The sequence below is a fragment of the Protopterus annectens genome, chromosome 13.part0, assembly GCF_019279795.1.
Source record: "Protopterus annectens isolate FY-2018-M chromosome 13.part0, PAN1.0, whole genome shotgun sequence".
NCBI lineage: Eukaryota > Metazoa > Chordata > Ceratodontiformes > Protopteridae > Protopterus > Protopterus annectens.
Genome location: NC_056747.1, coordinates 603150069 through 603166467, shown reverse-complemented (window position 1 = coordinate 603166467; position 16399 = coordinate 603150069). Strand labels below are relative to the sequence as shown.

Genomic DNA, 16399 nt, shown 5'->3' with positions numbered 1-16399 from the left:
GCCGTACATATCCTTGCAACATATAGGTCCCCCTCCATGTCCCAGGAAACTCATACTACCTATCTCAATGTACTAGAGTCCCTCACCATTCAATCCAATACAATATTAATGGGGGATCTCAACTACCCCTATTTAGATTGAGAATCCTACACTACTTCTAATGCATGAGCCCAGCGATTCCTAAACTTTGTTAATACCAGCATACTGGAACAGCTAGTCCATTCTCCTACCAGAGGTACAAACATCCTTGACCTTGTACTCATGAGCATGAGGGGCCAATATTCCTCACCCAATGTTATATCTTTACTCATCAGATCTGACCATAAAGCAGTATTACTTGAAATAAAAATTAAAATCCAAGGATCCAGCAAAACCAAACTCCTTTAGGAACTATTCCAAGGCTAACCTCTCTCTACCAAGCAACACCTTGGCTAAATTCCAAGCACTGCTGAACCCAGTAAACACCATAGAATACACTGAGCTATTTACAAAATCTTTGTACAGCTATACTGACAGCTGTATAGACTGAGCTCTGCCCACTCGTATTAAGAATAAGACAAGCCACCCTGGTGAAACCACACTATCAATTGGTTATACAACAAAAGAAAAACATCTTGGCCAAGCATAGGAGGAACAAAGCCATACAGCCATACATATTAAAAGCCTCTGACCAATCTAAATAAGCAGCTAAGGGGGTTAATTAATACTTCACAAGCTAAATTTGAAGAAAAAACAGCTTCTCAGGCAAAGGACAACCACAAAGCTTTCCACAGCTATGTCCATAACCTCAGAGGCAATACACAACAATGCGTAGAACATATTGTAAATGGTATTACCCATACTGAACAGGAGACCATTGCCAAACTTTTCACAGACAGATTCAGCTCAAACTTCTTTCCCCACTCTTCCTGATAGTCCAAAAGGAAATACCATATAACACAATCCCCCTAACTATTACTAGAGTTGCGTTAGCATTCAGTTTGGAGAATCATGTCTGGTCGTGGCAAAGGAGGAAAGGGCCTCGGTAAAGGTGGTGCTAAAAGACATCGTAAGGTTTTGCGCGATAACATTCAAGGTATTACCAAACCCGCTATTCGCTGCTTGGCTCGTCGAGGTGGTGTCAAGCGTATTTCAGGGCTTATTTATGAGGAGACCCGTGGTGTTTTGAAGGTGTTTTTGGAGAATGTGATCCGCGATGCTGTTACCTATACTGAACACGCTAAGAGGAAGACTGTTACAGCTATGGATGTGGTGTATGCTCTAAAACGCCAGGGCAGGACTCTCTACGGTTTTGGAGGCTAAAGTGTTAGAAAACAGATCATTAATGCACTTTCCAAGGCAAAAACACTGCATCAATGGGCCCTAATAACATCCCGGTATGTTTAACAAACAGCATGACATATGACCTCTCTGGTCCACTTGAATCACTTTTCAACTGAAGCCTTCAGTCTGGTTTTGTGCCCAAAGAATGGAAGATGGCTAAAGTAATTCCCCTGCAAAATTGAGGTCCAGCCATTGATCCAGGTAACTACATGTCCATAGGTCTTACCAGCCTCATATGTAAGGCCATGGAAAGAATCATCATGGACATGATAAATGATGACATAGGTAATCTGCAAGCACTGAACTCATCACAGTTTAGCTTTGTTTAAGGAAGTTCATGCCTATTAAATCTGGTGGATTTTCTGAGTGGGTCAGCAAAGCACTGGAAGAAGGTAAGACTGTGCACACAGCTTACCTCAACCTGGCCAAGGTTTTTGATGCAATACCCCACTCAGGCAATGTAGACAAGCTCACTAATATAGGTATAAACCCTTCTATCACCCACTGGGTAGCCAGTTGGATCATTGATTGGACCCATGTCAAAATAGGTGAGACCACCTCCACCATGAAGCTAGTCCCCCAGGGCTCTGTATCGGGCCCACTCCTTTTTGGCATCTATTTCTTTAAATTGAAAACAAATGCTGCAGGTTAATTGCTGACTAAGTTTGCAGATGATTGCAAGCTGAGGGTTATCATCGACTCCCTTGCAGACACTATCATTTTTCAAGAACGTCCATCTCTGACTAATAAATGGTGCCAAAGCCATATAAACTCAATGCTAAGAAATGCACAGTTGTTCCCATTGGGAAATCAACCATCCTGGCCAATTACCATATTGATAATACAACCTTAAGATTCGACCCAGTGGTCGGGGATCTGGGTATGCACATAGACAGTAGCTGTAACTTCAACCACCAGGTGGCCAGAGTGGTGAGGAAATCCTTTTATGTTGTGCAACTTATAAGTAAGGGCATGGCATCTAGGTCCAAAGAGATCATTATCCCACTGTACTCCACCCTTATCAGACCAATCATAGAGTATAGTGGTCCCTTTGGTATATACCTGACCAGGCATATGCAGCAACTAGAGCAACCTCAAAGGTTCCTTACAAAAACAATACAACGAGTAACAAACCTGCCTTATGCAGAGTGGCTTAAAGCCCTTTCCTTCTACTCAGTCTCCTATAGATTGTCGAGAGGTGATATATGTCTGGCTTACATGGCACCTGCAAACCCCACACTTATGAATCTCTTACATATTCGTAAGTCAAAGATTACCAGAAATACAAAGTCTAGGGACCTGAATTTTCTCTGTGACACAAGCAGAGCATGCTGGAGAAATAGATATGTGCCCCAGAGACTGCCCCTCCTATGGAACAGGCTTGCCATCCATGTGAAACTGAGTTTGTCTAATACCCAGTTTAAGCACAACCTAGACAAGTGGATGGGGAACAGGAAATTCACACCAGGCATGGCACCCATGTCTCTTATGGCTAGAAGTAGCTTATAAATGCCTGGCCCTCAATGACCTGTTTGAATACACGACAATACCACATAGATGGTAGTCCCCTAAATACAGAAGACGTAATAAGAGATCTGGGAACCCAAGTAGATAGTAATCTCACCTTTGTAATCACATTGCCAAAGTGGTTAGAAAATCCTTCTACGTGGCCCATCTAATCACAAAAGGGTTCGCATCCAGATCAAAAGAGGTCATTGTGCCCTTCTACTCATCACTCATCAAACCCATCATAGAGTACAATGCCCCATTTGGGATGTACCTTACAAGATACCTGCAACAGCTAGAAAGACCACAGAAGTACCTCAACAAGAGGATCACTGGCCTCAAACAGATGCCCTATGCAGCTCGACTGAAGAAACTCCAGCTGTACTTGGTTGCATACCGCCTACTCAGGGGTGATCTCTGCCTGACATACAAGGCCATGTCCAACCCAGAATTGATGGACATGCTTCACCCCAAGAAAACCTTATCCCCCTCGAACCACATGCTCTAGGGATCTAAACCTCACCACAACTACGTGCTGGAGGGATAGATTCCTGTCCCAGAGACTTCCCATGCTTTGGAACAAGATTCCAATCTACATTAGGCAGAGCTCCTCACTAACACTCTTCAAAAGAAACCTTGATGAGTGGATGGGAAACGGAAAGTTTACCCCGGGGATCACTGCAGTGGCTCTGCTGGACAAAGGCACAGGGAACTAATCTAAGGGGGCGGCGAAAGCCAACACATTCTGGCTAGGCTTATAAATGCCTTGGGGCAGATAGCCTAGTACCTACCTATGAACCTATGAACATTATTCTTTCAGGAAACCTTGGCTAGGCTTAGAAAGGACCCTTGGGTCATTAGCCTAGTAACAGGCTATGAATCTATGAATTTATTATAGCAGGTGTATTAGACAATGTTGTATGACATTAGTGCTGTGAGAGACAGAACTGCACTTCACATAAATGTCATACACATGTTACATGATTTGCTGTTTCAAGGTAAAGGCATGTTCCATAGCAGTGCAAGGGTTGGTCACAGGATCACCAGGCTAGCTATTTACTTATTTTATTTTATTTATCAGGATGGAGCACTGATCAAATCTAATCATTTGCAGGCTCAGCCTGGGTTACATACATAGTAACAACAATAAAGTTAATATTAAATTATACAGCATAGTGACAATATAACATAGATATAAAATAATATATATATATATATATATATATATATATATATATATATACCAATATTTACAAGAAGATTTAAAAAAGAAGTAGGATCAGGAGTACACAATACATATTACAGGTGTTATGAGCTAAGTATGATTCAGCCAAAAGAACAGACATAGTATATACATGAATGGGAGGAAATTCTACAGTGAGGAGAGTGGAAACTAATAAATACTAAGAGCTACAATACAAGCACTAACACAGACCTAGCCAAGCTAACAGAGTTAAAGGAGTTTTTATTATCCCAGTTTGAGGACAGTGGTACTAGGATCATCCCAGGAGGAGATCACACTGGCACCAGAATGGCCCAACTGTAACACATCTTGATGTATGATGTACCATGTTAGTACAACATACAGATTATCTTTTTATAACACCACTGCACATACCGACTGTAGGTTGTCCAAAGCATCCGCCACTTGTCGTTTCTTACAGAAACATAAGAAATTAAGCCATGTCACCATAAACATCACAGGGCCACAATTTTCAGTCAGGTAGTTTTGTTCACAGGCCAGACTGTTGCAATAGTGACCCTGGTGGTGGCTGGGACAAAACAGTAGACTGATGTTAGTAACCATACAATGGCAATGATAATGCTGAGAAAAAACTACCAGAGTTATAATCAGATGACACAGTGTCACTGTCTGCCTCTATCTGGGGTGGACATCCACCTATAATACAAAATGATGATTCAGCCTTGCCCACAGATGAAAATGAAGTTGTACAGCCTGAGCAGTCTTTGTCCTTGGTGGGGAGAGCTATCCCATGGTTGCAGGCTTTAGCAATGTTCCCCCTGTGGCTGCAGCTGTGGATAAGTGCACTGCATCCAATGTGGTTATACCCCACCACAGGGCAGTGTTGCAGAATGTCTAACATTGTATATGTTACATTTGACCTATGATATGTGGGCAGTTGACAGGATTAATCAGCAGATGTACCAGAGTATCTTGCAGCATAGTCTACTGTTACCTAGCACCTCATGGAGCTGACTGCTGTTTTGCATAGCATATGTGAGAATGCAATCCTGCATTGTAAGAAGCTCTGTGGAGGACATGGAGTCCAGGGACAATGTTATGATTAGTCTTATGAGGCAACTTTCACTTCCGCCTCCATGTAGAAGGATGCAAGTGCAATTGTCACTGCCCATACTGGTAGTGTTGTCCAAGGCTGAGGTAGGAGCTGTACCTGGAGTGGTTATGTAGGAGTGTGGCATTTCAGGGTACCTGATCATCACCTACACTGGGAATTGTATGGCACTCTACTCTGCTACACCTTGTAATGGGCAGCAATAACACTCAGCCTCCAATGGCATAACAACACAACACCAGACTCCATCAAGGTCATTGTCCTGCAGTCACATACTATCCTTGCCACAGGAGGCCTTGAGTCATACCACAGCAAACCGAGTGTCCTCAAGCTATAATCATGTAGAGCCATGCCATCCCTGTCAAAGAAGACAAAGAATACCCTTTGTGACCATGAGACTCCTACCTCCACCTCCTGTGAGATGCTCCCCCGCTCTATCTGAAAGTTCAGCCACATGTCATTGTTCTTCAGCACCTATGCACGCAAAGACAACTGTGACCCATTCCACTTTCCATCCTGCATGATGTATGTTGATATGTCTAATGTAACCTAACCATGCACTGCTCAGTACAGTCTCTTATTAAGACTGCATTCAACACATTTACTCTGTGAGACACCGCACTGTCACTGTGCTCTCACCAGGGGTCATAGATAATGGACTACATGTTGCCACTTCACCTTCATTGCTGTGTATTATGCCTATCACTCTCAGGGATGTTCTGAAGCTGCTTCTTGTCATCAACATACGTCATCACTATACCTTCTGTGCCAGTGGTATATGTGTGTGTGTATGTCTGTGTATTATATGGTCCTGCTATATCACTGCCAAGGGGCTGGCCCGCCTGCTTTCCCTGTGATCATATACTGCAGCATGGCACTTGTTACAAACATCCTGCAGGGTGTGGTATGTTACTTTACTTGTGTGTGTGTGTGTGTGTGTGTGTGTGTGTGTGTGTGTGTGTGTGTGTGTGTGTGTGTGTGTGTGTGTGCCTGTGTGTGCGCGCGCACAGATATAATATATATATTATATACACACATACACATAAAACACACACACACACACACACATAATGTGTATTTATAAAACATCAAAAATAATAAATAACACAATGTCCAAGTATGCTTTTAATAATCCAAAAAAATATACACCTTGGCTAAAGCCTTCAAAAATTAAAAACATACACCAAACCACATACTAAATATTCAAACATGCAATGTGAACACATCCAATCAACATACAATCAATTAATTACTCAATCATAAACGAATTTTACAGCATCATTCATTATTTAAGCCATTAATTGTAAACTGAGGATCTGTAGGTGGATTATTATACTGGATTATTGAAAGTGTACTCAGACATTCTGTTATTATTTATTTTGCTGCTATTTATATTATTTATTTGTTTGTTTATTGACATTTGACAACTGGGTAAGTGAACCAGTCAGATCCTTTTCAGCCATAACCCAGGCCAAAAAGATAAAACAACATACAGGCATATTATGCATATGTTACTGTGAAAGATGGAAAGTGGAGAATGTCGACTTTCACTGGTGAATGTCAACAAACACCAAAAACGTCGGTGAAAGATGGAATATTTCATTACATTCTTGTACATTCGTACCCTCACCGGTGTATGTCGACAATCACAGATATGCTGTGGTGGAGGTCGAAAACAGAGGAGATGACAAAGAGGTCGACTGGCTGTTTCACGCCAAATCCTTTGTTCTGCTTGGAGTCAGTCAGCTGTGTCACTGTCATGCAAGGTTTGATGGTGACAGCAATGTTTTCTTAATTTGTTTTTCCGATATCCTCATTTATACAGAATGGATACTGCAGTGAATCGTGATCTTTTTCTTGAAAAGTGAAATGCAGTAATTGCGGGTAAATGAGAAGACAATTGCTTTTATTTCTCTCCACAAAAGTACTGTGAAATACTTACTGAAGTGGTTTCTGCTAAAACCAAGTGCAACACACCTTTGGATTACAAGCGGTGGGCAAGGCTATACATGCTGTCACTGCAAAAGGAAGCGTTCCACAAATAAATGCAGTTGTCAAAGCAAGGGCCTATTGTGCAATTCGAAGTATCATAATAGTTTAAGTTGTTGCAATGAATAAGATCTGAATCACATAATTTACTGTTTTTATTACTGTTATTTTCCTCTGTCATTTTGAACGTACTGTGTGTTTGAAGTTCTTAGTCATTCCTCTCAGAAAGAGAGGCGAAAAATGTATCGCGACTGAATTACGGAGAAGAAAATTATAAATCTCGGACATGTTCAACATTCACCATTAGTGCATGGTGAATGCCGACATTTACCGGTGTAAGTCAGAAATAAGGGTATTTAGCAAATATTTCGGACATACACCAAGCGACTATGTGTTTGTTGACATTCACCGGTGAAAGTCGACATTCTCCACATTTCGGACTTTCACAGTAACACATATACAACATACAACAGAACAACTTGTCATCAAAGATGTAATAATAAAAGTACCTATCCTTATAACATCAAAAAAGTCATATATATAAACATTTTCAGAGCACACATAATAATAACAGAACATGTTCTTAGTATTTTGTGGCCTACTGCTGCTGTTAAAACAATTTAAAAAGTTAGAGATAACTTTTTTTAAACAAGATATGTACATATATTTTCATATTAACAAGAAATGACAAAGATAGCAATATAAGAGATTTCTGTTTTTTTTTTCTGCATGTGCCGTGTTGAACTGCAGTTTGGCAGTGCTTTTTAAGTTTAGGTTCACATGGGCATCATCAGCCAAGACTGTAGTAGATCTCAGGCATCTCCTGCAAAAGCAGGGACATACATGAGGGAGCTTAGTACATAGCAATGCTTTCTCTATAGCTGATGTACTTCATATAGTCACATTGACTATGTCTACTGAGTAGATGTCTCTCTGGAATGTCACCTTACTGGATGTGGTGATATGCATGCCACAAATGTGAATCAGGGGGAACTGCCTGAGTGCTGTGCAGACATTTTGGTTATAATCCCATGTGCACTACACATTGCATGCCACAGAATGGCAGCCATTCTTGTTTATGGACCTTTGTAACTATGGACCAGACGGAGCCTTTATTGCTACTTGTATGCATTCTGCAGTGCTCAATATCTCAGGGAGGTGGATGATGTCATAAAAAACATGCATAGCGGAAGCTCTCTCCTAAAATGGGCTGGGAAACAGGATATTCTTATCCACATATGGGAGAATGACTTCAAGAAACTTGTTAAGTATTTTAGAGGCAGTGACCTGTGATGTAACTAATGTAAGCCCAGTTGGTCTCTGAAAGGTCCCTGAACTAAGACAGTGAATGCTATAAATATCTTGTTGTCCACAGGCCATACATTCCTGTAGGCTCTGCATGCGACTGACATGTTAACCACATTATGTATAACGTCATAGTCTACAAGGAAACATTCAATGACTTGCTGATCTGTGAAATTACGAAACTGTCTACCATTTTCATTCCCATCTGACACCTTGTCATGCTAATGGATGAGAAACTGTGCCAAAGGCCAATACATGCTGTTATGTGAAGGCTGATGTAGTCCAAATCATTTTTACTGTCAAAACCTCAGCTATTTTACATGTTATTTGTCTTTTGTAGCTACATGCATACACCTTTGTGCATGTTCCTATCATTAAAACTGTGAATCATGACCATATTCCACCGGTGTACATCAGCATCTTCATGTCATTATAGCCTCTTTGTCCTCTGCACCTTTATTTGTATGTCATTATGCAGGGATCTGCATATTTTCCTTGCTGCATTGTAGCACAAGAGTTGTTAAATACCTGCTCATGGCCATTTCATGTGCAACTGCATGCTGACTAGTAAGCACTTGGAATATGAAATCCACCCTTTGCTTCTTGACTAAATCAGATGCAATGTTTCATTATAGATTAGTATGGCTAATAAGGCAATTATAAAGATATAGGTTCATAATTTCTTAGATATTAGTGGGCCAAGATGATCAGATAGAGCTGGGTACCACCGGCTGGATCTTCATCCAGACAGAAGAAATACATTGACCATACATATTAAGCTGCAATGCCGCAACAATAATTGATTTAGTGTAGCTTGCAACACAGCAGGTACTTGAAGAAATAGAAAATGCAGAAATTCAGTGATAGTATTACTGTGCACTGCCCAACACATTTTGGAGCTTATTTTTTAAAACACCAGACATTAGGTATTGGAAAGTATACAGAATATATATGTATGTATATATATATATATATATATATATATATATATATATATATATATATATATATATATATAAAGCTTCAGCGATGATATTATTGGATAATGTTAAACACACGAAGAACATGGCAGAAGTTTAAGAAGTGCATTCAAATGACAGACATTGACTATATATGCAAATGTGAATTCAGCAAGCAAAGTTTAGAGTTTTATGGCTTCATATTAATAGAAATAGATGTATTTCCTGACCTTAAAAAGGCCGAGCATCATCACCAAAGGGTCCTGCATCTAAAAGAAGGGTACTTCATGTGACTAACTATAGTGTCATTTTCATACAATACTTTTCAACAATTAGGTGAGACATTTTGGGACCTCATCAAAAAAGAAACACCTTGGATTTGGAATGAGTACCACAACAAAGTATTGTAGATTAAAAAAAAAATAGTTTAGTTTCAAATCAAGTGATGCCACACATTTTGATCATGAAAAGACTCAGCTTGCTGAATATGCAAACTCAATAAGCTTGAGAACTATTTTCATACAAAAGCACAGAGACTAATTTAATGAGAATGCATATCCTAGCAGAACTTAAAAGGATCACTACAGACAGAAACCCTAAAAAATATCTATTTTGATATTCTACACAGTAACAATATCCTCCAAACACTATAATCAGTTATTACAGATGTCTATTTTTGTCAGCCAAAATGATGTGATGCAGCAGACATAATAATGTGATTTTACTTCTCTGCAAAGCATTCTCTTTCCCTGAGTGTACTCAGTGTCTTCAGAAGATGACATTATAATTTGCCCTTCATGCAAGATCATCCTTATTTTCACTTAGAATAGCAGTGCTTACCATTCAGAATCTCTGGATAGAATGTCAGTAAACCTTTTTCATGTTTAAATCAAGCCATAATCAGTCCATTTTCTTCATCTACCTTTTCCGACTGTGTATTATTACTTAAGCTATTTTTATAGGAGACCACTGCCATCCTGTAGTTCTGTTTACATTATTTTTTTCAATAAATGTTGAGTCCCACGTCTATGTCTAGTTTCATAAAATTTGGTGTTGGACTCTACAGTAATCATTACTTTATGCAGCATGTTATTCCTCCTAGTGTCCTCACACACCAAAGTATGGAGTATATTTTTCAGAGTATAATTGCTGAGGCTGCATGTATGGAGGCTCTGGATAAATAGTAGTAGTTATTTATTTATTTATTTATGTAAGTTACCACAAGAATATCAATGGCTGGATCTAGGACTTTTGAACGAAAGTTCAAAAGCCCGAATCCATAACCATCGAACACACTTTAATGAAAGCACTTTAATCGAAAAAGCACTTTCGTTAAAGTATGTTAAAAAAAAACACAATCTACTTGAATGCAGGGGGGCCAGCCCCCCTGCACCCCCCATGGGGGAGCTACACCCCTCACACACCCCCTACTTTAATATTCTCACACCGAGGTAGCACTACAGTGAGGAAAAGGGAATTTTCCCTTATCGCACCGTAGTACGACCGAAACAACAACCATACTTATGCAAAAGTGCTGCTTCAGTTAACAGCACTTTCGCGTAAGTATGCTCACCAAATTAGGATTCGGTGAAAGATGCAGTTGAGCATCTGTACAGATCCCCAAAGGCTATAGTATGATGAGTGCTTGGCAGCATCAGAACAGCATGACAGGGAATGACATGACATACACATATCTCTGTAAGTCATGGACCATCCACATTCACACTTCTAGGTCCTGTAAGCTCCTGTGTAGTACAACAAGGGCCAGCTAGACTATTTGTTATAGGGTACAATTCATCCCTTCTTCTGCACAGTGTTGTCTATGACTTCCTCCAAGGCTCATCACCATGTGAGAAAGGGGCATTGCATACCCTTTCATCAATGATTCCCAGAAAAGAACACAGACAGACTGTCTGGCAATGTGGTTATCTGAGAGATAATGTCTACTCGCTGCAAATGGCAGCATTCATCCTTGTAACAAGCACAAATCATTTTATGCCCAGCACAAAGCATTTACTTTTCCTCACTCAATCACATTAGAGAAGCTATAATGCATTAACAAGGGAGGGACATATTTATCCAAGAATCTGTGTGCTATGGTCGAAGCTTTTCAAAATTACAAATAATTTCAAAAGTAAAAGCAATATCAATGCAGTCAGCTTAGAGAAGAGCTCAGAGCAGACAGCTTCAGAGATAGTCGTTAGTATGAATATATATTAGGGAAATTAACTGTTTCATACAGTGGTTACTTCTACTTTCTACAGCAGACTTTTGAATGCACTGGAGACAAATCAGCAGATGGGTGATAGTGCTATAACCCTCTACGTGCATCCAACAAACTTCAGCAAGTCATGCTATTCAAAAAAAAGAAAGGTCTGTGTGTTTCTACAGCTTTGTTAAAATAACCAAAATGATTGATATGAAGCAAAACCCGGCCTTCTACAGTAAATTATTGCAGAAGTAACTAAAATCAGTACAACAGAGGTACCACCCAGCTCAGGATTATACGGAACCAGAGCCAGTCCCACCGTTCAGCTTGTACACTGCAGGAAACGGTCATTAATCTTCAAGGGTTGCCAGTCTATCACGTGATGCATGCAAACACTTACATATGACACTTCTGTGGTCAGTTCAGCGACTTGTGGCTTGTCTTCTAGATGTAGGAGAAAGACAGAGTCCCCAGGGAATGGCCATATAGACACATGCAGATTGCATACAGAAGGCACCCTAGCCAAGTACAAAATTAGAGAATCAAGTGCTGAGAGGCAGCGATAGGTTCATAGGTTAAGACAACTTGTGTTACTTTGGGGTTGGTGTGTATGGAACAGACCCAAAAATATTATTTCATATGCATAGCTCCTCAGTCTGGTATCCTGAATCTTTGTTATTGCTCTTAAAGTCACTGAATTAATTTTGCTGTGTGGTAGCGTATTCCATAAAATGGCACCATTAGTGTTACAAACTTCCCATTCTTGCAAGTCCTCCTACACACACACACACACACACACACACACACACACACACACACACACACACACACCTTTCTATGCTACTGTGTGATCTCAGAATTGGTATATAAGTACCAGGAGTTGTGCGGAGTGCATGAATTTTTCTTCTTCTTGTTTTGTGTTGCAATTAAAAATGACTGATGTTTTTTGGTTCTAGGAATTTGTCTTCTGTGGATCTTTGCCTAACTCATATGTGTGTGGCTGTATGTGTGTGTGTGTGTGTGTGTGTGTGTGTGTGTGTGTGTGTGTGTGTGTGTGTGTGTGTGTGTGTGTGTGTGTGTAGGAGTGTGGTGTGTATCTGTGTGAGTTTAACCCAAGTGTTGTTTTGAATGCCTCATTATAAAATTTTTTAAAAGCTAGGTAAATCTTACATGCAGCGAGTCTCTTTGAAAAATTTCTCTGTATATTTTCCAGTAACAGTAGCTCACTTCTGATGTAACTATAAAAAGAAACATTGAACTTTAAAACAGGTCAGACAAGGGTCTTAAAAAGACATATTAGAATGACTTGATCCTTCGTGGACATTCTTTAAAGAGAAGTCCTAGCTAACTAAAGTGTTCTGTCTCATGAATTAACAACATTCTTCTCAAATGTTGAGTTTTTATTCACTTAGACAGCAAGATAATAACTGCCAGAGTAGTATTATCAAGCTGAATAAGCTTATCTGGTCCATCCTTGCCTGATTAGAGTTCATAAATGTAAGTTTTTTAAAGTTAAGACCTGGTTCTTGTTTCCTAATTCTTATAGCCTCGTCATATGAGTTAATTTTATCCATATCATTATTTGTAGCAGTGGTGTAGGTCGGGTGGGGCATGAATGGCAGGTGCCAATAGAGCAGTAGTGCTGATCAAAAATGAATGCCGATACTGCATTTGAAGTCACATCTGAATCTCTGAATTCCTAATGTGTGCTATTTTAACTGGAGTATGCAATTTCCTAAAGTTCCAGAGAAGAAGCCCCTCCCCCCCTTTTTTTTTTTACTTTTTGCTCTTCAGTTTAGATTTGGGGGCTCCATTTCATGGAATTGCACAAGGTATCAGATAACCTAATTATGGTTCTGACTGAAGAAATTACTGGCCCAGAGTATATGTCAGTAGCATATTTGGAAAACCAGCACTGAGATGCAAGAGGCATAGATGCCAATATATGTGTGTCTATGTCACAAGACTGACTCTTCGGAAAGTTGAACTTCGTATGGTCGAGACCATATGTTCAACTTTTCAAAACTTCAAGAAAAAAAATGACAACAATCTACATTTTTGCAGGGAACAGGCCCCCATGCACTCCCCACATCTCCTGGACATTATATATATACCAACTCCAAGATTGCACTACAGTGGAGGAAAAGGTAAATTCTCCAATCCCCGCTCTTCCACAATCTCCATATAAATGCTTCTATTTTTTGTAAAGTGGATCATATGGTCTCGATCATATGAAGATGAACTTTCTAAAGACTCAATATTCTGAAAGGACGAATATAAATATATATATATATATATATATATATATATATATATATATATGGATCTATTGTCTTCTATCGAATTTACATTTCAACGAAAAGCAAATCCGTGAATGTATTGACACGAAAGTGAGTTTCAATGAAACACTTAAAACACTTTTATGCAGGGGGGGAAGCCCCCCTGCATCCCCCACACCCCCCACTTTAATATTCTCACTCCAAGATTGCACTACAGTGGGGAAAAGGGAATGTTCCCTCATTCCCACTGTACTACAAACTCAACAACAGTCTGCTTAGTTGTAACCAAGTTAACAGGCAAACCACCCCCGGGATTCATGAAGCTCGGCGCAAGGCTGGTGTAAGGCTTGCGCCGGCAGTGCAGTGTATAATCGGCGTAGCAGCGCCATATGCATAGTAATGAGTGCGCGCCGCAACCACAGACACGTGCAGAGGGCACGTGAGCGAGCCCAAGTAGGATGCGCCCGTAGGCGTGGCCAAGCCAGCAGGCGATGAGCAACCTAAAGTGCTGACTTCCACAGGCCGCCTGCAATAGTAACCGCACCAGCCAGGGTCCGTGGATAATGAAACGTACGCAGAGTATGCAACATAGTACCCGTTCACACAAAACGGAGAACCAAACATTAACCCACAAAGTCCAAATTGTACCCGTCCAAGGAACAAAGGATACGCGTAATACCGTGTCCATCACGCAATGCACTGTCAGTGGGCATACCCAGTGAAGGTGTACAGCAGCATGTCAGCGCGCCGCACCTACACAGAAGTAGCCACATGGGCATGGTCACCAGCAGTAGTGAGAGTACACAGCCGGGTAGCCGTGTCGATATAACAACAAGAAGGAAACCAGATACCCTAAACACAGACAAACATGTGCATAGCAACATAGCAACATGTACTACACCCAGCAACGTGCCCGTCGCATACACATAGGACGGCGTATGCCTAAGCGTAATATCCAGAAGCAGAACCCATGCATGCAAATGTAATACACAACAGCCCCGTCATAGCATGTAACCCGCACCCATGTACGACCGTGCACCCAACCCAGCTAGCAGCCTTGCGCAGCTGCACACCTACACACAATGGGTATACCTGAAATGTAGTAAGAAGTATTGTCCTAGGCAGTGCCATGCGGGCAAATATGTACCCCACATGTTAACATCCCACCTCAGGTACAGATATCCAAATGGCTGCATGTGAATGTGTCGGCAGAATGTGTACATCCCGCATGTGGTATGGACCTGTCGAAACCCCATAGGCGTGCACACGCCACAGTGCCCATAACTGTACACATCTGGACAAGGCAGTATGTTCAGCCACCGTACTGATGATTAGCTATGCAGACATGTCAAACACAACACATATGGCGGAACATCTGCCCACCAAGCAGGACGCCCCAACAGGGTGCCACATGCACAGAAGGTGAAGGTGGGACATCACACGTTGAGAATAGTGTTGCCGAATGGCCAAACACCCACGGCCAATGCAAAGGATGTAATAACATGTATGTGCCTGGATGAATGGGTACGTCATAGCATGGGAATAGGCCAAGCTATCCAACATAATAGCCATGCGTACCAGATACAAACTGCCAGTAACACGCAGTAGTAATGCAGGAAGGCATACACGACTGTGGGAATAGCACAGGACATATGGCATGTGCCAAGTGTTGACGCATGACACAAATGTCCAGGATGGGGCTCCCTGCAAAGAGGAACATGTGCCAACCCCACCCCCCACAGATGTACTGGCAGTGGAAACACATCCCAAACACACACCAACACTACCGTCCATCCCACGATAGCAACGGAGGCTGGTCAAAGACCACCATGACGCCTGCACAAACAGGGACACGTGTAACCGTTGCCCTAACAACCCCCCACAGGCCAACGAATAATAGTATGGACATATGCATGTAATGCTGTGAAGGATGTGTGGTAGTCCTTAGTATCACAGAGGTAGGTACACAGATACACTGTAATCAACCGTGACGTATGTGCACTGTACACAGCATACCTGCAGGTAATACATAGTTCAATCATGTGCCACAGAAATATACACATACGAATGAGGATAGGGGATAGACAATTGTGAATGGGACAAACTATGAACATAGGTTCATAGGTCCATAGGTACATAGTAGGCTATCTGCCCAAGGGCAGCTATAACCCTAGCCCATAGTTATGTTGCCTTTGCCAACTCTCCAGTCCGAAGATAACAATGCCTATTATATTGCTGTACCTCTGTCAAGCAGTGACAATGAAGTAATCCCTGGGGTATATCTGCAATCCCCCATCCATTGGTCAAGATCCCCCTCAAACAAGGCCAACGAGGCGCTCTGCCTCACATGTACTGGGATGTTGTTCCACAGCATAGTGAGTGTCTGGGTGATGAATCTGTCCCTCCAACACATTCTATTAATGACCGTGTCAAGGTTTACGTCACCTGCCCCTGTGGTTCTGAGGGATGTAGATCCATTAGGTGAAGCATAGTCATCAAATATGGGTCGACATG

General features: G+C 41.2%; 2 protein-coding genes across 2 annotated transcripts in view; one reads left to right on the top strand and one right to left on the bottom strand.

The window, feature by feature from the left end:
• LOC122787511 (adenine phosphoribosyltransferase-like) overlaps positions 1 to 16399 on the bottom strand; it is a 201018-nt gene that overhangs the window by 143427 nt on the left and 41192 nt on the right. The window lies entirely within an intron of this gene.
• On the top strand, positions 974 to 1302 carry LOC122787512 (histone H4-like). Its single transcript, XM_044054269.1, has one exon. The coding sequence runs from the start codon at positions 991 to 993 to the stop codon at positions 1300 to 1302; it is 312 nt and encodes a 103-aa protein (XP_043910204.1). The 5' UTR covers positions 974 to 990.